This window comes from Rhinopithecus bieti, unplaced genomic scaffold, assembly GCF_001698545.2.
Source record: "Rhinopithecus bieti isolate Rb0 unplaced genomic scaffold, ASM169854v2 scaffold_41779, whole genome shotgun sequence".
Lineage (NCBI taxonomy): Eukaryota > Metazoa > Chordata > Mammalia > Primates > Cercopithecidae > Rhinopithecus > Rhinopithecus bieti.
Window position 1 is genome coordinate 752,994 of NW_016817334.1, and position 25,087 is coordinate 778,080.

At 33.4% G+C, this 25,087-nt stretch overlaps 1 protein-coding gene across 3 annotated transcripts in view; it reads right to left on the minus strand.

Annotated features, from left to right (window-relative positions):
- Positions 1-1,835: 1,835 nt before the first annotated feature.
- The window catches only part of FBXO8 (F-box protein 8), a 54,536-nt gene continuing 31,284 nt past the window's right edge, over positions 1,836-25,087 (minus strand). For all 3 annotated transcript variants that reach the window (XM_017855957.1, XM_017855959.1, XM_017855958.1), the window contains 3 exons: positions 6,522-6,640; positions 4,425-4,621; positions 1,836-2,465 (listed from right to left, as the gene is read on the minus strand). In XM_017855957.1, the coding sequence (XP_017711446.1) occupies positions 2,278-2,465; positions 4,425-4,621; positions 6,522-6,640 (504 nt within the window). In that variant the 3' untranslated portion in view covers positions 1,836-2,277. The remainder of the gene's footprint in view (positions 2,466-4,424; positions 4,622-6,521; positions 6,641-25,087) is intronic.

A 25,087-nucleotide genomic window follows, 5' to 3' on the forward strand; every position in this document is an offset into this window, starting at 1 on the left:
AAATTTATTTTATTTTTAAGTTTTATTGACACAGAGTTTCACTCTGTTGCCTAGGCTGGAGTGCAGTGGCAATCACAGCTCACTGCAACCTTGAACTCCTGGGTTCAGGCCATCCTCCTGCCTCAGCCTTCTGAGTAGCTAGGACTACAGACAGGTGTGTACAACCACGCCCGGCTAATTTTTCAATTTGTAGTAGAAATGTGGTCTTGCTATGTCACCCAGGCTGGTCTGAAACTCCTGGGCTCAAGCAATCCTCAAACCTTGGCTTCCCAAAGTGCTGGGATTACAGGCATGAGCCACTGTGCCTGGCCTCACTTTTCTATGTGTTTGGAATTTTCCTAAGAAAACGTTGGAAAAGCAAATATTCCCAATCCACATTTATAATCAGGTCAGCGTAGAAAAATAAAGTGGGACAAAGAAAAAAATTTAGGAAATGGAGGATACAAAAAAAGGAAAAGATACAAGCTGAACCAGAAGCAGAGAGAACTGGATGGTAAGAGACAGGTATGAAGAAAAACAAAGAAGGAAAACTAGAAGGAGGTAGATAGAGGGAGAGGGCAAAGTGTTAATCACCGGAAACTAGGCACGATAGTACATAATAGTTATCACCACCCTTTGTCTTTTGAAATGTAATAAAAGTTTTGAAGTTAAAAATTAGAATTGTCATGGAATTCAAAATTATGCACATGTAAAATGATTTGGATATTTGCTTCTGAATCTTAGAAATAATTTACTATCAGTCTAAAAGTCCCTTAGACATTCAAAATTTGATTACCGTATGTCTTGTCCTTGAAAAATCTGTAGTACAACATTCCAGTTGTCATGCTGACAACCATTTTTGACTAAGGGTCAGATCTGGAAGGAAGCCAGTATTCAATATCTCTAGTAAGGAGTTTCTAACTCCCTCAATTCCCTCCTCTAAACTAGTAGCTCAACCCATCACATACTATTTCATTCCTAAGGTTATGCGTTTTACTTGGAGGTCACTTTTAACTCACCATATAAATACACTGTTCTCTATCATTCTAATGCTGCATATTTTAACTAGGTACTTCATATAGTTGCTCTCCACTAAGCAGATTTTTTTCTTCTCAGTACCCAGTTATGTATTATCTGTGAGAGCAGGGCCCACATCTAGTACCTCACACAGTGTTAACACATGTAAAGCCCTGGATAGATACTCACTGAACCAATGAGTAAAGAGTGTTTACTGTTCTTCACAATATCTCTTCAATGAACTCTGAACAGGGATCATCAAGATTAGAAAAATAGTAAAGTTTGCATAATCACACCACATATAAACAAGCAAACATTTACCAGAGTTCTAATAATATTTTACTTTATTCCTATGAATATAAATAATAAATTTTGATCTTTTAAAAAATCCTAAATGGTTTAAAGGACTGACTGAGACTTGATTAACCCAGTTTTTAAAATAAAAAATCAAATTATAAATTTATATTATAAAAATAACTGCCAGTTTTGCATAGCAATATAGTAACAAATCAACACTCTTCAAAGTTTAAAGGAAAAGGAAGCTGGTATTGGTTTCTATCTGAAGTCAGATCTAACTTTTAAGAAGACAATAGTTTCAGATCAGAATCAAATAAATTTCAGAACTCAGTTTGAGAGAAAAGGAAAAACTTTAGTTAAAATCTTTACAANAATTTATATTATAAAATAACTGCCAGTTTTGCATAGCAATATAGTAACAAATCAACACTCTTCAAAGTTTAAAGGAAAAGGAAGCTGGTATTGGTTTCTATCTGAAGTCAGATCTAACTTTTAAGAAGACAATAGTTTCAGATCAGAATCAAATAAATTTCAGAACTCAGTTTGAGAGAAAAGGAAAACTTTAGTTAAAATCTTTACAATAAAATAATTATGACTATAAATCTCTTTAGTTAAATATGTACACATTACATGGTATTTGTATAAAGAATGGAAATGGATAAAGTTTTTCAGGCAAATCTAATGCACAAATACACCATCTTTTAGAGTATAATGTCAGTTTATCATTCTTTAACAGCTGTGTTAGACAATGGCTCTGCTTTGTGCAAAACATGATAAACAAAATTAGGAAAAATTCTGTAAAATTATTTAGTTCCCCAAGGAAATTACTAAAATAGAAAATGGCAAAAGAAAAAAAGGTTGCACACTGAAGCTTGATTGTATACTCAGGCTACAATGACCAGCACTGATGTAACCCCCATATCCGCTAAGTCCTTGGGTAGCTTTAGTCTGAAGTAAAAACTTGAAGACCTAGCAACTGTGCTTTTACGCAGCCACATGGCCAATAAGGTAGATATTGTCATAAAGATGCCCTACAAAATCTTCACTAATATTTTGAGCAGCGCGACGGGTATTTCGAATAAATTCTCTTTTTGACATTTTATTCTTCACATGAGGGCTAGTGAGGTCAATGGAAAGTAGAATCAAAGAGTAGCACAGTACATAGACAGCATCTGGAGGGAAAAAGAAACAGGTCAAATTATTAGTTGGTTTACAAAATATGATTCCAAGGACATAATGTAAGGCAAAAACGTTGATAATTTCAAGAGATCAAGATTAGCTCATAAATACAGAATGACCAGCCCATCCCAGTTTGTCTAGGCTCTTCCCAGTTTTGCATTGAAAGTCGTGTCATCCTGGGAAACTCAGTGCTGAGCAAACCAGGATGGTTATAATCCCATCTTAATACTAATTAAGCATGCATTTCCTTCATTTCAAAATAACTTTAGAACAGTTTAGGAGTGTACAATAAAAATTCATTCTAGATTAAAAAAACTTAGAATTGCCTTTATTTTGTCTTTGCTTTCAAATGTGGTATTTCTATTCAAACATCCATAAAATACATTTGTACTGTTAGTATTTAGCTCCTCTTTCTAAAAAAAATTTACATAGAATGCTTTTACAAAAACCCAATTTAATTGGAAAGCATCTTTAACGACAAGAAAACGTATTAATCTGGTAGTAGAAAATAAAATGTAAATAACTCAAAAGATTATTAATATTCTCATTTAAGATACATGTTATAAAGGCCTGTGGAATTTACATATTACTTTTTAAAGTAAATCTTTAGGGAAAAGACTGCTACAGCTGAGCACCATGCAACAAGATTTTACATATGCTTAGGGTAATATTTGATGTTTAATATTAAAATAGTAACAAATGTCATGATAGTTCTACTACTATGGAGCTGATATTTCGGAATCCTGCAGTCTTAAGAAAGCCAAGTTGAACATTATGTCATGTAAAGCATGCTCAACAAATTTCACATGACAGGAACAGTTTTGTAGTATCTGTTTAATAAGATAAGCACAATAAAATTTTTGATATGAAAAGATAAGCTATACCAATTGAAAAAATATGTAGGAGATTCAGGCTATATCGTATGCACAAAAACATACACATATAGATAGAAGTACACACAAACAATGAAAACCAGTTGTATTAAAACAAATTTTAGTGAAAATGGTGATTACATAATAGGCAGATTATTAAAAGCTTTAAAAATAATTTCTCAAGTTTTCAATTAGACTAGTAGAAATACCTAACACCTAAACAAGAATAGTTTCTTAAAGAACTTATGTAGCTAAGTCTAACTTTCTTCTTTAAACAGTATGTGTGTTGTGAATATATATGTACATGTATGTATATATGTGTGTGTGCATAGTTGTGTGCATATACACACACACATATATACTGTTTTAATGGAAAGTAGAATCAGAGTCTCACAGTAGATAGCATCTGGAAGGAAAAAGACTGCTTATATTGCATACATATTTTATGTATATGCATTCTGTGTAATATGTGTATTATATGTATTCTAAAAAATTACATGTATATATACATATATACACATACACATACATGCATGATAGCTATGTCTATGCATATATGTATAAACATATATACAAATGTATATATAATATATATTTACAAATTTAAGTATGTACAAATGTCTATATATACATATATACAAATATATATTACAAATTTATATATACAAATATCTATATATACATACATAGACATACAGACATGTAACAAATGTATATATACAAATGCCTATATGTCTATTTATATATGTCTATATGCATGTCCAATAGACATTTGTATATATATAAATTTGTAATATATATTTATACATAAATTTTTATGTTATATATAAAAAATATAAATGACTGTATACATAGCTATGTGTATATATATACACACAAACACATGCACACCATAGCTATGACAAACTGTTTTTTCTAAGTTCACATAAATGATGAAGTAGTCACTGCTACAAACAGTAAAACAAGTATTTGTAATTACTGAGAATATTTTTCCCCACAGTGAGACAAATGTCTCGTATGTCTCTGTTTTTACCTAAAAGTGGGCATGGGGTGATGTACTATTAATATATATATTCTTACCAGGACTAAGGCCAAGTTCTCGCATTAAATCAGGGTTACAAGCACAGAATCTATGTGAGAACTTTGTTATAAGAGTTTCAAGATACTCTCCACGCTCTTCAGGGGCATGGATATGACGAAAAAATTCTCTCAGTGCATTTGGCAAGAACTGATTTCTAAAATTATGCAATGTTACAAGGTCATCCAAGACATCTCTCCTATAGAAAGAAAAAAAGGCACAGCTTTAACTTTTCTTCATTAAAAAAATGGTAAGAAAAAAATAACAAATTTCCATTTTTTGGATAAAAATACCTTATTATTGATTACTAGATCAGCTAGTCGTACAGAGATATGTATAATTCCCAATATTAAAAAAATCTAAGTATGATTATTTAAGAAGTTAACTTTGAAATCTCTCATGAGTAGTTTATAACAAAATCAAACAAGGTAAAACCTAGTAATTTTACCTCTATAATGAAAAAAAAGGAATTCTCTAGTATTAAAACGAACAACTTATTTTTAAGTGTCTTCTTGGCTAAATCCAAATAGCAATAGAATTGTTTATTTTTCAAATTATGAAAGTAATGAAAGTCTCCACCTACACCAATTCACATCTTCAGAGGTAAAAACTATTTACACAGACTTTTAAGAATGCCTACATACGCTATATATTGTTTTAGAATTTTTTTTGCTTTTCTCACATAGTATATTGTGGACAGCTTTGTATATCTTTATACCTAGATCCACCTAATTTATTTTTCGTGGCTTCACAGTATCCTATCTAATGGATGCAACAATCCTATTGATATACATTTAGCTTATTTGCTATAATATAAATATTTGTGTGTGTATATGTAATTTTTAAAAAAATCACTAGCATTCCAATATAGAGTGAAACTTTGTTACAATGGCCTTCAATTCTTATTGAACTCAGTCACGATTATATGATCATAATCTTCAACTTCTACCAATTGCATATAACAGGAATAGGCAAACTACAGCTACTGGGCCAAATCTGGCCTGCTGCCTGCTTTTGCAAATACAGCTTAATTAGAACACATTCACACTAGTTTATGTATTGTCTATATCTGCTTTCACCACAGAATGGCAGAGTTTTAAGTAGCTGTGACAAAGATCATATGACCCACAAAACTTAAAATATTTACGAAAAGATCAGAAGAAGAAACAAGAAAGAAAGAAAAAGAAAAGAAAGAAAAAAGTCCTTGCCTATCCCTAGGTACTTGGCACTTAAAGATTAAAAGAAAACTTAATGATGTCATCTTTACATGTTTCAATGACCAGTATGCTGGACTGTGAACTTCTTGATGATAGGGATATTGTATCTTAATCATCCATGTACTACTACTCTAGCAAAGTTTCTGGAATATTATGAACATTTACAGATTGTTCTTTAAAAATATTGAGATGTACAAAAGTTTGAGAATTACAATGAAGGTAAACATATTTTGAAGCCATAGATTAGATTCGCATGAGAGCTATAATTTTAAAAATGGTGGTTCAGTTATGTGGCATCAAAACGTTGTCCCAAAATTTAAGTTCATTAATAACCAAAAGTAAAGTGTACAAATGAATAACTATCAAATCATAATAGCATACTATCATCTCTGTGTAAAACACTGCTAAATGTTACATTTTCATAATTTGCTCACTTGAACATGACATTTCTATATAGTGTCTACATGCAAATATATATACCTTATATCCCTAGGATTTGGGGTTTATGACTATAATCTGTCTTTGTACTAGCTTTTTTATATGGATAATTTCGTAATTCAGAATTTTTACCAATATAAACACTTAGATTATGGCTACTTTTAAAAAATCAGGGTTGCAGATTCCTGAAAAATATTTTGTTTTGGTTTGCTACTACAAAGACGTTGGGCTTCCATTTTGTATGGACTTTTATTTTCAAAATGGTAACTTCCTCATCAACAAGTTAAAGCTCACAAAAGAAATGATGTATGAGATATAGGTATCTTTTCCCTGTCTTTCCTCAATTTTGCAACCAGATGATTATTATGCAGTATTAAAGTAAAACTTAACTCATCAAAAACATTACTCAACTCATTTTGGATGAAAAGTTAATTTTGTCTTTACCTTTCATCAAGATAGATTCTCAGTTTTTTCCAATTTAGTGTTCTTGTACAGAAGATAAACTTTGCTATTTCCTTTGGCGAATCATCTAGGATACCCTTGGACATAAAGTAGTTCACTCCCTAAAGCAGAAAGACAAGTCTACATAAATAAAATTGCTCTTTATTTATATATTTTAACAATTAAGCAATAGCAGAACAGTAGCTATAAATTGTTTCCAGTATTAATAGACTTTTTGTAGCTTTATCATGCAAAATACAAGCTAGAACTTGGACTGAAACTATTGTTTGTGGTTGATAGTTTACATGCAATGAAAAGCAGGAAATTCAAAGTTAAGACTGTTAAAGAAATCTTATTTAATTTTCTGGCTCATGTCAGGTAAAATTAACTATACAGAAATATGGCCTAATTTGGGGAAGGGGGCTGCAGATGAAACCACAATACAGACGTTAAAACAAGCCTTGTAACAAACACTTCTGATGTCTAATAGAACACATGATTTCTTAAAGTTCACATATATATTGCAGTATGCCTTTCAAGGAAATAGTTTTTTGATTAAAAAAAATACTCCAAATGAAAGACTAGTGATTTTATTCTGGAAGAAAAATATTAAATTATTTAACTTAAAGGAGGCCCAACTCCAGGCCAATTTATAGGTTGTACTACTTTGGCTTTAAACATTGCTACATTCTACAAGAACCCAACTACAACACACACTGAGGGAAAACATATTAAGACAAAACAATTCAATGTTTTCATAGAATTTATCTTTGAATTTCCTTTTCTCTGCATGCAAAGTTTTCCAGAGAAGCATTACCCATAAGTTTTTACCTACTTTAGATTTAAACCACCAACAACAAAACACCACCAACAACAAAAAAATCAAATGCTGAAAACAGTATTCTCTCACATATACAGAGGTCACATTCAAATAAATATCTTAGCTGGATTTGAATGTGCAGTTATTGAAATAAAAGGCAGGTGGGTTTATTTCAACTTGCGGTTATCCAGATACATGCATTCCCATGAATACTTATGTCTGGATACTAGCACACTATGTGCCGCTAATTGGTAGAGAAAATGACGTATTATATACACACAACATAATGTTTTCACACATAAATTCCTTTGGCATTTCTTCACTTTACAAACACTTACATAGTACTCAGAAATATTACACACATTAAGAATTTTAAAAGTTGGAAGAATATCTATAAAAACCTTTTCAAGATAAAAACTTTCTCATAAAACTTTTATGGCAAAATTTTTTTTTAAGTAATTAGGTACCACGAGGTAATGCTTTTGAAAGGTTATAATTATCTGTAAGTTGTAATTCAAAGATAAGGCTTTTTATATAAAACTAACTTTATGAGCCATCAACATAATAGCCTACTAGCAATTTGATCAAATTTTCATGTGAATTTTAATAATACAAAAGCAATGCTAAGGCACTGATTTTAAAAATGTACATGAAGAAAAGCAGAATGTGATAATGTGAAACTTTCTTGTCAACTCTGTTGTAACCTGTATTTCAGACTAAATCCTGAATACAAGGACTAGAAAATGTAATATGATAAGATGGAAAGCCAAAATACTTCTTTGGAATGAGGCTTTCATCAACTGTCCGAGGGGGCAGCAACTAGAAAACCATTAATGCTTGTTCTATCCTTTCCTTCATTAGTTTGAATAATCGAGAGTTGACTGTATACTCAATCTGCTTAGCAAAAGTCAGGTTTAATTGTTTCCAAAATTCCTCAGTGTAGAAGGATAACAATATTTTAGAATTATTTCCAGTATTTAACTTTAATTGAAATGATTAAAACAATGTCAATTAAGTATTATTTAATAGATTCTTTATTCATACATAAATCAGTATCTGAGATGTAGAACTAATGCTAAGCTACTTTTTAAAAATTGTGCAAAATAAACAAACCTACTAACAATATACATTAATGATATCTAATTCTCTAGCTATGTAATCTATGCCACTTTAATATCATTTGGTGATACTTAGTTATAAATGAACATTGGTATTGGCCTCATGTAAACATCATAAAAATACACTGTTAGTCATATTCTGTTTTATAAAAAACATTTTGAGAATTTTACATCTAATCTAACCTGAGTTCTCCCAAATCAATCAAATACATAAGAGCAGGCATGAGCACAAAGAATTGTTAAATTCAACCCTGAAAACTGGGAACACAGTGTGAAATAAGCCAACTCTATTGGTTTTATGAGGAAAAGAGGCACCAGCTTCAAGCTTGGGATTCCTTTGGAGAGGAAGATTACTTTAGAAGGGCTACCAAAGTGAATGGTAAAGGAATAACAAATACAAAAAGACATGAGACCAGATTATAACTGTCTCTAATAAGGAAGTTGGAAGTCATCCAAATTCTTATCTTCTTATATTTTAGGCTCGTGTGAAATGATTGCGGTTTTTGCCATTAAAAGTAATGTCAAAAAACTGCAATCACTTTCACACCAACCTACAATTAAATACAAAAAAATACCACAGTATGAGGTCTGTTGAATAACTATACATTTGTTTAGTAAGTGGTATAAGCATTTTTAAAAATAAAATTTTAGAAGAATGGTACAGAGAAACTCCTAGACCACACAGCGTATCAGTGATTAGTCAGGACTAGAACTCTGAGCAGTGTGTATGTGCATGGACATCTGAGCAGTGTCTCACATGCAAAGGAAATCATGAGTCTAGATTAATATATATACATAGTATTCTAAAGAAGGAAGGTTGTAGCTCAGTATAGTCTGAATAATTGACTATAAAAGTTTCCAATTTTGTGTGTCACCTTTTATAAGGCATACTGACAAATTAGGACTTATCTGGATAAAGGAAATTAAGACCCGGTGAGATTGTTGAAGGGTGTAGAATTCATGTTATGTAAGAAAGAGCTGAGGGACGCAGGAGTATTAGGCCAGAGAAGAAGATATACTTAGGAAAGAAGAAAAGATTAAGACTTTAGGATATCTAAAAGGCTGTGTCACAAGGACAAAGGAAAAGATGTGTGTGGTGGTAGTGAAGATATTAAGCTCTTTTGGGGGGTTATGGACCCTTTTGAGTACTAGGAAAGTCACAGAACTTCTTCCCAGAATAATGCATGTACACATTTTTTAAAACAGAAATTGAATTCCATCTAAGGAGTGCAGGTTACAAATCCCTATCCTAGATGAGTATAGAAGTAAAGTCAGGAAATGTCACTTATAGGCAGACAAGTTAGTACCACATAAGGAAGGGAATGCTTGTAATTTCAGTTGAGCTGTTCAAAGACCAATCATTTGTCTTTGCTTGATTCAATTTTTTTTGTTGTCGTTTTTACATTTTCAAAATAAGATTAAGCTTCAAACTCAGAACTACTTAAATTTGACTGTTTAATCTATACACATTTTAACTCCCATTTGCAACTCTGTTCAACTTTTAGAATTATCTAAATTGTTGCAGTCATAATGTAGTTCCTTTTTTTGCATGTGGGGAGAATTCTGAGACAGTTCTGTCAGATAACTCTGAGATGAATCATGATGGTGTCAGTACTATAATGGGTGAAACCATCATGACTGATCTCAGTTATCTCCAAGCACAGAGATCAGTTCTTGTCAGGTGAAAGGAAACTATTAGCCAAAATAGATTAAAAAAAAAAATAGTTTTAAAGGATAGTTACAGTGGGGTAAATAAAATTCCTCTTATTAAAATAGATATTAGGCCTCATATTTCTTGGGAAAATAAACTGGTAAATAATGTTCATGCTACTAATTATAAATTTCATAGTCATTTGATTTTTTTAAAAAAGTATCCAGTTCACTTTACATTTAGATAGAAAGATGAATGCCTAAAGACTAGCTTGTAAAATAGATGTATGTATATCTGTGCATATTTACATATATGCATCTGCTTTAAAATGTTTTTTAAAACATGAAATAATACATTAACATTGTCTACATTTTATTTTTGAAATATATTAAACAGAAGGTGTGATATGCAAGGTATTCAGTGATAGACACTGAGTAGTGTTAACAGTTTTGCCCTAAGAAAATTTAAGTTTATATGTGGCAATAAGACATGTACATAAACATCTAGAATACACACTTGTGCCAAGGTACATCAATAGTACATGGCAGTAGAAGAAAATCTAAATGAATGCTTATGAAAAGTGTTTCAGTAGTTCACTGAAAGGAAAAAAAGTCACTATGGGATAGGACATTTGGATAAGGTTTCCTGCTAGAGACTAGACTGAAGTAATGCAAGGGGTTTAGACAGCACTGAATGAAGGGAACACTGGAAAAGAATGTTCCAGTTAATACTGTATTATATGAGCAAAAGTAATATAAAATTTTTAAAGACTATTTTTAGGAAGGAGCGGGAAATATTTTGGGTTGGAGAGTAAGTCTACAACCAGACTATGACAGTGACAGAAATAGCGCTGAATTTTAGGGTAAGAAGTTTATTCTCTATACTAAATCTAACTGGAAGCCTCTGAAGGCTTTTAAACCTGATGAAGCAATGGGATACAATGTGAATTTGGCAGCAATATAAAGAGAAATAACGAAAGAAAAATTAGATAGTGGGCCATTCAGCAGAGCACTCACTTAATAAATAGATAGTAGGCTATACCACTGTCCAGGTTTGAACATATGAAAAAGCACTAGAAATATGCTACATATATGAAAATAACTTGATAAATATGCTGGCTATCAAGCCATGTGACAGTGAAAAGTGAAAGATAGCTAATGGCTCTGGCTTAGATGAAGAGGGAAATGACTGACAGAAAATGATAGGTAAAAAAAGTCATGGAGCGTGTTGATTTGAAGAAAACAGTGATGAATTAGCTTTTAGAAACGTTGCATTTTAGGTGATGACAGATATAACTAGAAAGGCATAGTAGGTAGTTGGTAATGTAATAGGATATATTTTAAAAGTGAGGGTTGAAGATACAGATTCAGGATCTTGGATAAGGAGGATCAGTAAGGGAGTAATGAAGAAAAGGATAGAATAATATTCCAGAGGGCAAGAGTCTTTGATTTAAAGAACAGGGTGTCTAGTGCAATTACGCAGTACGATGGAAAGAGCATCATTTTTAGGACAGGGACCAAGCCACGGTTCTGCAACTTAATGATGACATGAATATAAACAATCTACTCAATCTTCCTGAGCCTTAGTTTCCTAATCAGTAAAAATCTTAGTGGGCTAAGTGCATAGCAAAAGGAACACAGCTAGTTTTCTTTTTCTTTCAAATAGCTCAAGGATGCTAGAATAGGAAGAGGGCACTGAGTTTGGTGACTGGGAGGAAAGAAGTGACTTTCAAGAGGTCTCTTTCCATACTGTAGCTGAGGCTGAAATCCAAGAAGAAAACGAAAGAACGAGCTCAAGGTAAGGAAACTGAGTATTGTCCACTCACTTGAAAAATATATTAGTACAAAGGAGGAAAAAATGGCAAAATTAAAGGGAAAAAAGAGAAAGTATTTTTTTTTTTCAAGATAATTTCAACCTAATCATGTCAGAAGACAAAAGAGAGGTCAATGGAGACAGGAAAAGACTGATGTGCAGGAGATTTTGCTGCAGGGGCAGCAAAGCCGATAAAGTGAGCAGGGGAAGGGTTTGAAAATACTGCTGGAGTTTATAATGATTAGCCTGGGGGACAGCACAGTAACACTGGCTCAGAGACAGCTACAGTAAGAAAATGAAAAGCAGAAAACAAAGGATATGTTGGTTTCCTTCTTAGAGAGGACTAACTATCTGGGGAGCACTGGAAAAGAGAGGGCTGATTTGGATTCTTGGGCAAAGTGGTGAAGATTTCTATCAACAACGATGTAGGATATGACTGGGAATTCACTAGGAATAAACTAAAGGAGAGCCAAGTAGCAGTGAGAATCTAGGTGAAGTTAATGTGAATTCAACCCATCTCTTGTTAAGGTTAAGCAAAATCTACCATACATATGTTCAGAATCCGTAAATATATATTTGGGAACACAGTGAATTCTGTCTAGAAAATTAGACATGCAAAGCCAAATGAAAAAATTACTGACTATTGGTACTGAAAGTACTGTCTACTGGCACAGACACCTGGCACATATATTGTGTAACAGTTGGTGTCAATAAAAGTTATACGATGTTTTGTTTTGTTTTATTGGTGTCACTAATAAAACAAAACTGCCACATGCTAGGGAGTACCCTTCATTTTTTTCCTAAAGAACAACTTAGTAAAGAAATGTAGAAAAAAATTTGATTTACTAAGTTGCGTTTAATTTTGTCCTAGTATACAATGTAAAATCTAGTACAATGGCTACTACTTTTCAGGTAATCAAACTGTCCTTAGACCATTATATAATAGAAAGCCAGATGCACACTGCATTTAATTTTCTTAAAAAAAAAAAAAAATTTTGAAGACTTAAAAAAAAATAATAATCCTGAAACAATATAGCTCAATCTAGAGTTCTAACTTTTCTTTCAACATGATAACCAATATATTATTTTCAAGTATACATTTTAACCACAGTGAAATTAACTGAATATACTATTTTCAAGTATACAGTGGACCACAATGAAATTTAAACTGAAATGTAACATTTTCAAACTGAAGATAATGTAAAAATTAAGTGATATATATTATTAACAGTAAAAATTAATTGGCACTTCTGTAGGTCAAATGGGAACATCCCCATTGTTTTGTTTGAAAACAGCAGCAGCAATGGTTAAGATGACTGCTCTGATACTACTTCTTCTTTTCTACAGTGTTTTAAGAATTGCTAAGGTAAATGTAAAATCTATTAATTTGTATCAGTACAGAAGTTCTCCCTCTCCCTATTTAATTAGAGAACATGTGCTCTACAGTTAAGGGAAGGCGGGCCCCAGAGAATGTGGATAATTGAGAATAATTTATCTGAGGATATTTATTATGCAAATAAAAAATCAACACCTTGCTTTTTGGCTGCAGTAAAGTAAGTGCAGATTTCTTAACTAGTACGTTTAATACTAGGTGTCTATGTTTTTATCCTGTCATTTCATTTCATTCTAGCCACTAAATTTTGTAATGTTTTCTACTTTCTGTAATTTTCCATGACCTCCAATGTTTAACACCAACCTTGAGCACATACATAACAGAAATGTCATGCATTGCTTTTCTCAAGCTGCCTATAAATATTACAACAGTTATTCCTAATACAATCACTAGATTCAAAGACTAAAGTAAAAACTATGCCCAGATTTTAAAAGTTGTCCTACATAGAAAGATTTTATAAAAGTACTAAGTTTTCGGCCGGGCGCGGTGGCTCAAGCCTGTAATCCCAGCACTTTGGGAGGCTGAGACGGGCAGATCACGAGGTCAGGAGATCGAGACCATCCTGGCTAACACGGTGAAACCCCGTCTCTACTAAAAATACAAAAACTAGCCGGGCGAAGTGGTGGGCGCCTGTAGTCCCAGCTACTCGGGAGGCTGAGGCAGGAGAATGGCGTAAACTCGGGAGGCGGAGCTTGCAGTGAGCTGAGATCTGGCCACTGCACTCCAGTCCGGGCGACAGAGCGAGACTCCGCCTCAAAAAAAAAAAAAAAAAAAAAAAAAAAAAAAAAAAAAAAAAAGAGTACTAAGTTTTCCTCTCACTGAGAAACCCGTAACTAGGCTATTCACTGGAAGGCTCTGTGTTACATAGAACTAAAAGGAAAGGGGGCAATGGAAATTGGGAAAGAAATGTAAAGATAGTTTTGATGTCAGTTTTAAGTCTGAATAGCAAATTTCAGTCTTCTTTCTTCCAGAGCAAGAAGAGAGAGCACACACTGTCCACACTGAAGTGGGAGAATTAACAGTTGTGAAGAGAGAGTGCCAGTATCCTATAGCCAGTTCTCTCAGTTAGTTATGAAACATAATACCATATTTTGTCTGGAGGATAATGAAGAGTCATATTATTCAGTTTTGATTTTACATTTACCATTCATATAATATGAAACCAGTTTATGTATAAACATTGAATTGGCAAGGATTTCAGCTAGAATGATTTATGGAAGACTTTTCAACATATTAAAGAGCAGAATGCTGAGGAACTGCTAATGACAGAGATATATACACCTGAAATTGTTTGCAGTTAAAAGATGTCAACAGAAAATCTCACATAAAAGAATGATGGTTTAAGGAAAATCTAAATAAAAATAAATATTCCCTCCAATGGAGTCCAGGGAAAACACAAAGGACGTATAGGACAGGTCTTTCTGCTTATTTTCAATAGAGAAAAGCAATGGCAAACAAAATAACATGAACCTAATTTTCTGAAGTTTTAAATAATTAAAAGCCCCTTTTAATTAGTTCTAATAGCTTCAAACAGAAAAAGAACCACATCTGTGAATTCTAGCATTGCCGAAAAGAACCACATTAGTGACTGGGATGGATCAATATGATAGATAAGAAAGTACTTCCTAAATTGTAAATTACTACTATCAATTAAATGTAACAACCATTAATGTAATTATTATCAAAAAAGTTGCTGCTAGCTGAGTCAAGCTTCTTGGAAAAGCCCCCTTTATCTCTAACCTGTTTCATATTGGAAAAAGAAAGCATTCTAATCAAAATATGGAGATAAATCTCTATTAGGTTATGATAACGGAAAGTAATGAGAAAGTGACACATTTAACAATGATGCTAGTTTAGAATTCTTGTTTTATAAGAATCACATACAAATACTGGATTTGCAATGTGCACATATACAACTGTTTAAATGACTAACCCATAAATACTAGTTTTATCATATTACCTAGATCTTAATATGTACATTTATAAATATATTTTAACAGCTCTGAAACAGTTTTAAAGTAAACAACATTTTTTTTTTAAAAAAGTCTTACTAGCAGACAAGCAGAGAAGCAAGTTGGGATATACATGGTAGTTTCACTGCCAGCACAAGTATATACTTAATCATGTAATGTAAGTATCTATTCATCCTGCCAACATTATAGCCAAGACACATATTTCAATTTTAACATAACTCTGGACCCCTAATTATTGCTTAAATGTCAAAAAGATTAAACTCAGCAGCACTACCGAAACAAAATGTTACTGTATATGCAAAAGATTGCATATACATGTCAGAAAATACAATTAAAGACAAAGGGTATCATTTAAAGCTAGGGGATATTGATGTGACCAAAACACACTTCACGAAGGACCATTAGTCAGGTGTCACATAGTTATCTACTAGAATCCAAAAGTTCCAGAAGAGGAAGAACCTCAAGGCCTAGAACAGTGCCTGGTTCTTGGTATTTTAAGTTGTTGTAGTTGTACCTTTAGTATAAACATATAGTTACAGTTTGGTGAACACTTAGAGGCATGTTTATCATGTCTTATTTCATTTAATCTTCACAAGAACACTGTTGTAAGTATTATTGCTGTCCCTGTTTTACAGATGGGGAAACTGAAGCACAGAGGTTAAATAACCTGCTCAGAGTCAACATTATATCAATTGTAAGTGGTAGAGATTCTTAATAAATATTTGTCAAATGAATGTTTGAATCTACATGTACAAAGCTTCCAGCTGTCTTTCAAGAGATGCTGTAAACTTCTGAGGATTACATAATTCAATCTGGGGAAAAATACAGAAACAACTCCCTTCCAAAAAATGTATAAGTTGGATCAAATATTAAGAGCAGATAAAACCCCAGCACACTTCGAAATACCTCAAGTTATAAATTCTCAAAGGTCAGAGTCACCAATCCAAATAATCAAAAGTAGCATATCACTTCGATGCTATATTTAACTGCTAATGACCTAAAGAGATTTACAGAAATCTTAGGAATTTTGTTATAAAGAAGGTATCTCTCTAAAAACTTTATGATATAAAAGAAGAAAATGTTACATAGTTTTATGGATAAATGTACACTACAGTTAGCTGGTTTAAAAAATGCACTTAAGGTAGTGTTTCCTTCATATTCCCATATTTGAAAAGCCGTAAGTAAGTTGATGGATGCCTTACAATTGATGACACCCAAGAATTGAGGAAATATTATCCTTCGGATTTCTGATACAATATTCATATTTTGAAGTGACATCTACTGTGACACTGGTAACAATTGCTAAATTCATGAAAGACATGTAGAAGAGGCAAACACCTTGGACATTAAAGCTTAGAACTTAAATCTAGAAAGTAATACCAAGTTGCACTGAAACTGTGATCACAATGGATAAGGAAAAATATTTGGGAGGGATCAAGGGAGTCAGGCAGTGTATGATAAGAAAATATAAAGCAAGCAGATTTTTCATTACAATGTACTTAAAATACTCAATGTACCACTGCAACGTCTCTAGTTACAATTATTTAAATTGCTAACAAAAGTAAAATTCAAATAAAAAATTGTTCATTATAGCAATTCATATTTTAATATTAAAAATTTAAAAATGTGTCCTAGGATGAAGACATTTTCCACTAATTTCAGCTTTTACCCCAGACAATTCACACTCAATGATACAGCAAATTAGTAGCTTCCATAGCACACTGAATAAAACAAGAGTAAAATACATCAGGTGATTTGATTGATGAATAAACTATGGAATATTCTAGAGCCTGAATCTCTTTTTCAACTAGACAACGATTAGAAGAGGGCCTGGGAAATTCGTCTTTCTTTCAAGTTTCTAAAAGGTTTATTCTGAGTCCACAAACCTCCTCTGGGAACTGATTCTACACTGCGTGTTGGAGTGACTCTGGGAGAAAAGGGAAAAGGAGGGTGGCTGGCATAGAGTATGGTTAGGGTAAGGTGTAGACTAAAGTTGTCCTAAAAGGCAAAGGGTAAAGCTGCCTTCTTAACCGCAAAATCATCACGGATCAGATTCAAAAGAGACAGACAAAATTCAAAAGAGATAGACAAAAAGAGAGAGATTCAAAAGAGATACATACACACACACATATCCATACATACGCCACATTACTCTCATAAAAAGAAAATGACCTCCAGTTTAGCACCATTTGACTAATTGTAGCTGGTCGCTTGAAGGTATTAACTTGTCTAGGCAGAGGAAGAGGGTGTTTAGTGTCTGAGAGGCATAATTTTTCACTTTGACTCTAATGTTGATCAAGGGGAAGGGGCCTGCCATAAACCCCAGCATTTTAGCTCCTATGGGTAAACAATTCTTATAGAGGAGGAAGCTAGTTAAGCCATATTTGCTGAGGGACTCCTCTCACTGTCACCTAGTTTCTTCTGCCCTGATTAAATTTCCCCCAGCAAATTTGGAGATAAATTGATCTGCTACTGAGAATTAGCAATGTTTGTTTGTTTATGAAACAGGGTCTTGCTTTGTCACCCAGGCTGGAGTGCAGTGGCATGATCATGGCTCAGTGAAGCCTCAACTTCCTTGACTCAAGTGATCCTCCCACCTCAGCCTCCTAAGTAGCTGTGACTCCAGACACATGCTATCATACCCGATTAATTTCTGTATTTTTTGTAGAGACAGGGTTTTAACATGTTGCCTGGGGTGCTCTCAAACTCCTGAGCTCAAGTGATCCACCCGCCTTGGTCTCCCAAATTGCTAGGATTACAGGTATGAGCCACTGTACCCAGTTAGCAATGCTTATTTTTAAAAATTTGCATTGAGGATTACATCTCAAACTCCTAAGAGTTTGGATAATAACAGCAATAATACATCAAGATGTTTTTGGTTATAAACAACAGGAGACCCAGTTCAAAATAAAGGGATACATTTACTTCAAAAATAAAATTACCTTGTATAACAAGAAGTTCCAAACTAATATGGCTCCAGGTTGTTAGGCTCACAGATAGCATCACAGACCCAATTCTTTCTTTCCAGTCTGCTATTCTTGGTAGGGTTACTAATATCCCTCATGGCTACCAGATGCCTGCACATGGTCATATCATTATATTCTCACATACCAATGCCTAGAGGTGTACATGACACATGTATTCGTGTGTGTGAGGACATGCATGCACACGCACGCACACACACACACACACACATACACACAGACAATACTACTTCTTTGTGTCTCTTTTTAAAACCTAAAAAATAGGCTAGGTATGATGACTCATTCCTGTAGTTCCAGCACTTTGGGAGGCCGATTCAGGTGGGTCACTTGAGGCAAACCTGTCTCTACTAAAGAAAATATTAGCCAGGTGTGTCAGCATGCACCTGTAATCCCAGCTACTCCGGAGGCTGAGGCAAAGAATCACCTGAGCCCGGAGGCGGAGATTGCACCACTGCACTCCAGCCTGGGCAACAAAGTGAGACCCTGTCTCAAGAAAACTAAAAAATCTAAAAAATATTTCTCTACACACATCTTTTCCAACCTCATGAGTCAAAGGTAGATTACATGGATGCCATAAAAGCATCCTCCAAGGGGAACGGAGGTTGGAATAAAGAATCCATATTCAACTCTGGACCCTAGGAATGAGCCAGCCACACAACTGGTTGAGGTGCTTTCCCTAGTGAGGAGTCTAAATGGTGAGTTATAAGCCTTGGCCATGTAGGCCCAGTGTGAATTTTAAAAAAATTACTTTTATCATAGGATATAGTACCACTAGAAGGAACCCCAAGACATCTCTTGAGTTCCACCTATATCCTTTTCTTTTGCCACATCGTGTAGTACTATTTCCCTCTGGTTATATCAGGCTTAACCACTTCAATCACAGCATAGCTACCTCCCCTCCTATCCCCTCCTCCTCCGTTTTAAAATTTTGATATGTTTGCTTAGTAGCAGGAAGACCTACATTGGCAAGAAGGTAGGGTCAGCTACCAATTCAAATTGTTGTGCCACAGGTGCCAATGTTCCTCCTTTGGATACTAAGGCCTCTAACCCAGCAGAGACCAGAAATAAAAGGAAGGCTGGATCACACGTTTTAAGTGCGTCACTAGTTAAAATGGCATTACAGATGCTTGGATGCCTTAACAAAGGTCATTTCCCTGTTTTTCATTTCTTCTAGCATCCTAGCTGCAGTTGTAGAATCGTAAGTCTAAGCCAATCATGTAATCTTTCTAGTCTATTCTCTAGTGCTCTAGGGGTGCTCGCGTGATTTAATTATGTCCTATAAGAAATGAGTAGAAGTACACCGAAGGCTTCTGAAAAGATTTTCTCCCTAATAAGTATAACGAATATGAGGAGAAAGCTTCTTTTTCTGCCTCTCTTTCTTTGCACTGGGACACTATTATGGGGGAAGTGATATTTTGAGTTGTGGTAGCCACCTTGCTATCAAGAGAGGGTGAAAGTCAACACACTCAGGTCCGTCAAGAGATCATTATCTCACTAAAATAACTGGGATACCTGCATCCAGGACTCTTTTGAAGTAAACAAATGTAAAGGGTTTAAGTCACAGTTTAGGTTCTCAGTTCCTTGCAGCCAAAAACATCTTAGCTGATACATACAGGGAGAAGTAGGTACTGCAAGAAGCCAATCATAAAATGTGGAACATGCTGAGTCGAGCAGCACAAAGAAGGGTGTTGCAAACTGAATTCTTTCTAGCTAGATCTTAGTTTATACCACAGCTAAGAATTAGAATTTTGAGTTTATTTTTCTCTTTCTTTATGCTATCTGGCATTGTTTGAAGTATGTGTGTCTTACGGTCAACTTGGTTCACATTCTACTACTATAAGTTTATTCCTGAGAGATTCACTTTCAGTAGAAAGATAAAGCCAAATTTCTAGACATACAGAACTGAGGATAAAACCTCAACAGATAGTACATTTTCCAAAATAAAAAGTATCTTAGTGGCCTGCCAGCCTTCATTAGGAATACTTCCGTACTTAAGAAGTACTAAGATTTAAAAGAGTTAGTACAGAGAATGAGATACCAAGGAAATAATGATGAATGGCCTATTAGTTACAAATTATTTGACAGATACATTTATCAATGTGTACAGGCAGTTATTTGAATTCAATATTGCTATCAGGTTTATTATTCAAGCAATCATTATTGCTTACCCTTATTGTTCAAAGTAAAACTTCCCTTTCCAAACCAGATGGTAATCAAAATAAAAAATGGAAAAAATCTCTCAGTCTGTCAAGACTCAATTCAACTCTCAGGGTTTGTTTGTTTGTTTGTTTTGTAGTAAGTACTATCAGACCAAAGGAAAGAAAACAATTAGAGACCCACAGACTTTGATAAGAGAGAAGATTACATCTGATAACTGCAAGTGAACAACAGCGTATTTCAACCATTCTAAAACATTTATTTACACACAGTAAGATTACAGATAATCTATACTAGGTTATCTCAAAGCGTATTCCTTGGAATGTTTTTGCCTTCCTCTACCCAAAACAGAAAGAACCCCACGTCAAACAAAATTAGATATATATCGCATATAACATCTCCCTTGTTAGTCACAATGTACATCAAGGTATTAAAGGCTTTGAAATGTTAGGCTGTAAATAAGCCAACTAATCATAATCTATCCTGTTCAAATTAGACTTAAGAATTCCTTTTTAACTGTGTATTCCCAAGGAATGCATTTGGGAAATGTTTATCAGTACATTCTAATAATGCCCATGACGGTTTTCATTCCCTAGGAATAAAAGTTAAAAGTTATTTTTCACCACCGTTGCTATGCTATGAAGTAATGGTAATGACGATTTTGTTGTTGAATATTGGAGCAAAAAGTCATTAACATACATCTGAGATACTATTCATAAGAACTGAATATAAATTCCTGAAATGCTTTCCATAATGGAGAACTACAAATTTCCTGTTTATACTTTAGCTGGTCCAGCAACAAAAAGAACACGTTATCTTGAAAGTAAGTTGCATATTCATTTCTACCTAAAACGTGTGGGCACGTCAAATTTAAAATATGTTTTATAATAGATTATATCCAAGATCAATTTAGTAAAATGCATAAAATTATATGCATGTGGATATTTCTGTATAAATACCAGAAAAATGTGCTTATATAGTCATTAAAAAGAAAAAAATAACTTTCGTTATCTGACCCCAATGAGGACATTTAAAACAAAAAACTGTTTAGAAACACAATTACACAAACAAAAATAAACCTATATTAAAGTTAAACCATGTTCACTACCAATTTTCAAATCCTAAATTTAAAAATAACTATGTCAAGAAAGTGTTTTAATATACATTGGAGCACAAGTAATATAGTTTACTGGTTGTTAAATAAAATTACTTCATTATACTACTGCTAGTGGAATAAAATTGACACACACAACTTGTACATGCAGGGAAAATACAACTTAATGTAAATAGATGGTTTCCAGCACATTCCTTTACTAGAATGTGGCCACCTGCCACAAAGTACACAAGCTCATGCACAAGATCAAGACGTTACATACAGCTAAGATCACAATGTCATGCATAGTACAACAGCGTGCCAGATTATCGTACCACAAATTGTGCGGATGTTCTCCCCCACCCCATGAGCCACTGCCAGCAGCTGCTGTGGAGCTTGGTTACCCATATCCGTGACATGAACGGTGTCCTTTGGAGAATCTTGTTCCCTGTGGCTGTAAGTATTCTTATTTTTATAATATTTTAATGATGCTTGCTATCAAAATGTTAAGTACAATACTGGAAATTATGAAAAAGTAGATTTTTTACAATACTAAGCAATTACATACATCTTATCTCAGGTACCTACTATAAGCATCACATATTTAAACATATCATCAAAACTAATTTAGTGCTCAGAGTTAAATGAACCCAAAATAATATATCTGATGACAGCGCTCCAGTGAGTGGGGAAAAAGAAAACAAAATACAATCTCCAAAAAGTACTGCCTAATTTTGAGCACTCAAAAAACTTGGCAAGAGTCATTCTAAAGTCTGGCTAAAGTATGACTCATACAGATATGTGCTATATAAGAACATTTATTAGGATAGATCTTTAACTTACATGATTTCAATTTTGAATACTTGACTTGGTAAACAATTAGCCAAGTTAACATTATTTATGTTAGTCAATGAAATAAAGTATAGAATATAGTCACTGAACTACTTCCCCTCCTTTCTCTGAACTTATTAAGTATATTGCAATGTCCTTGTTTTTCTATATATTTCCTAAGTGCATTCTGGTAACGACAGCATTTTCTTTTGCCATTAGGTAACACTTGCTAAATTACATGTTCATAAAAGCATAGAATCAGAATTTTGGAATCTTGAGACACATTGAGTGGCTCAGCTCTATTCCTCTTGGGAGTACTACATGGCCCTTTTAGAATGATAAATTCAGTGCTTCTGGAATATTCCAGAGTACCTTTAAATCAGGCCAGGGAGTGAAAAAAAAAGAAAATACAGCCAACTCTCAATAACAATGGAAGGTAGGATAGGTAAGTAAAATCTGAAGATCTAAAAATTTTATTTTAATTAATAACTTGAATCTCCTCTCTTAACATTTGACTTACAATTTTAAAAAATTATGTCAGATATAAAAATAACTTGAATTAGAGCTCTTTTCTCTGCCCCCTCTCCAAACACCCTAGAGGAGGTACTAATAAGAACTGTATAGTCTGATATTGGTAGCTGCAAAGATGAAAACCTATTTATATGTCTAGCTGTTCCAAATTAGATATTTAAACCTATACATAAAACATTTTAGTATATGAGGACCCATGCGTATTTTCATCTTTGTGTAAAAATGATTGCTTTATAATTTGTTTAAAAATTGGCATTCCTTTAGCAAAAAATGACTACTTACCATAATCAATATCAGCAGTCACATCCAACTTTTCTGACTTTGTAACAATCTACAACTTAGTACTTACCAGGTTACATTTCCCTTAGAATGTAACATTTGAAAGTGATATGAATTGAAGATGACAGTTTTACTCAACATCAGAATAATTCACGAGAGGAGCCAGCATGCCTTGATTAAATGGGCATAATAAGACCGGAGCTTAAAACAGCTGCCTCTCCTGATTCTTATGTACCATACAGTACAACACTGTAGCATTCTGCCTCAGTTTTCCTCCAGCAATCATCATTCAACTACCTGGACAGACTGATGCAAAATACATATCTTTATTATGACTATTATTATGATCATTGAGACAGGGTCTCACTCTCACAGCTTATTGTACTCTTGACCTCTGGGGCTACATATCTTTATTATGATTATGATTATTATCATTGAGACAGGGTATCACTCTCACAGCTTACTGTACCCTTGACCTCTGGGGCTCAAGTAATGCTCCTACCTCAGCCTCCCAAGTAGCTGGGACCACAGGCATGCACCACAATGCCTAGCTAATTTTTTAAAAATTTTTTGTGGAGACAGGATCTCCCTATGTTGTCCAGGCTGGTCTCAAACTCTTGGGCTCAAGTGATCCGCCTGCCTCAGACTCCTGGAGTGCAGGCCACTATGCCTGGCCTGCAAAATATATATTTTATTATAAAGTTCATCATATGAACTGTTTTAATTAGCAACAAATAATGTTTAAGTCTAAATAAAGAATTAAGAATAACAAAGTCTCTATAACTGTGCCATTATTTGAATATGTAAGTGCAGTAGAATCTCTTATAAGAGCAGGTATGTCACAGTGCAGGATAAAAAAAGGGACATTCTTATGTTGCCATATATTTACATGGAAGATAACTGGGATTTGACCAAAAACAAGGTGAAAACAAGTATATTTTATAATAAAAGGCATGAGAAAAAAAGTGCGATAAAATGACAGTAACATTTAAGTTTACGATAAATAGTTTATCCATTTATTTGTCTTTCTGAAGAATGATCATTTGATTCTAAAAAGCAGTATTATATTGGTAAATGTGTAATTTGAACTTCTTATAAATCATTCTAATTTCATTAAGGTATTTGTTATTCATTGACAGTAACACCTCTTTAAATAGTGACGAAAGAAAAGAAACATCTGAATTTAAGTATTATACCTGGCTTTACAACATATATACTTTGTTATATTTCTGGAGATAAGACTTAACTGATAAGAAGTATATCAGTAATCCTTTGCAATGGCATTTTATTTTATTTTAAATTTATGCACCATAAAATTTAACAAAAAATAAACTATATGTAAGTAAAAATCAATTGGTTAAAAAAATATATTATTGGTATTACTATATGCATACATATAAAATTGGTATTTTTGTTTAAGACTCAACTATTTTACATAGGAGAAACATTTCCCTAATTATAACAAAACTTAAGATAACTTTAGAAAATACTTGGCTGCATGATTTGAACTGTCGTTAATACCCCAACAACAAATAAAAAAAAGTTGGTTTTGAAAATTAGGTAAATTAAAATAATGCTGCAGATTAAATTTTTCCACAAAAAATAATGCATCCAAAAGTAGTAGTTCTGAGTGCTGTATAATTTTCACTTAGATTTCTAAGAATAAATCTGTAAGTATTTAAACATTTCTGAAAATCTGAACTTTTCCAGGACACAGTAAAATAAGAATAGGGAAAAAAAATCAGTGAAAAAGTTGTTTTCACATTTTGATCATGCTTACATGTTATGTTAAGAAAGAATTAAATAATTAATACAAAATTCTTCAATTTTATAACAATCTACAAATAGTTCCTATGTCAACATGGAATTACATTGTTAAAGGCATTATTTGAAGACAATGTTTTGATTTGTCAGAAAATAGAACAAT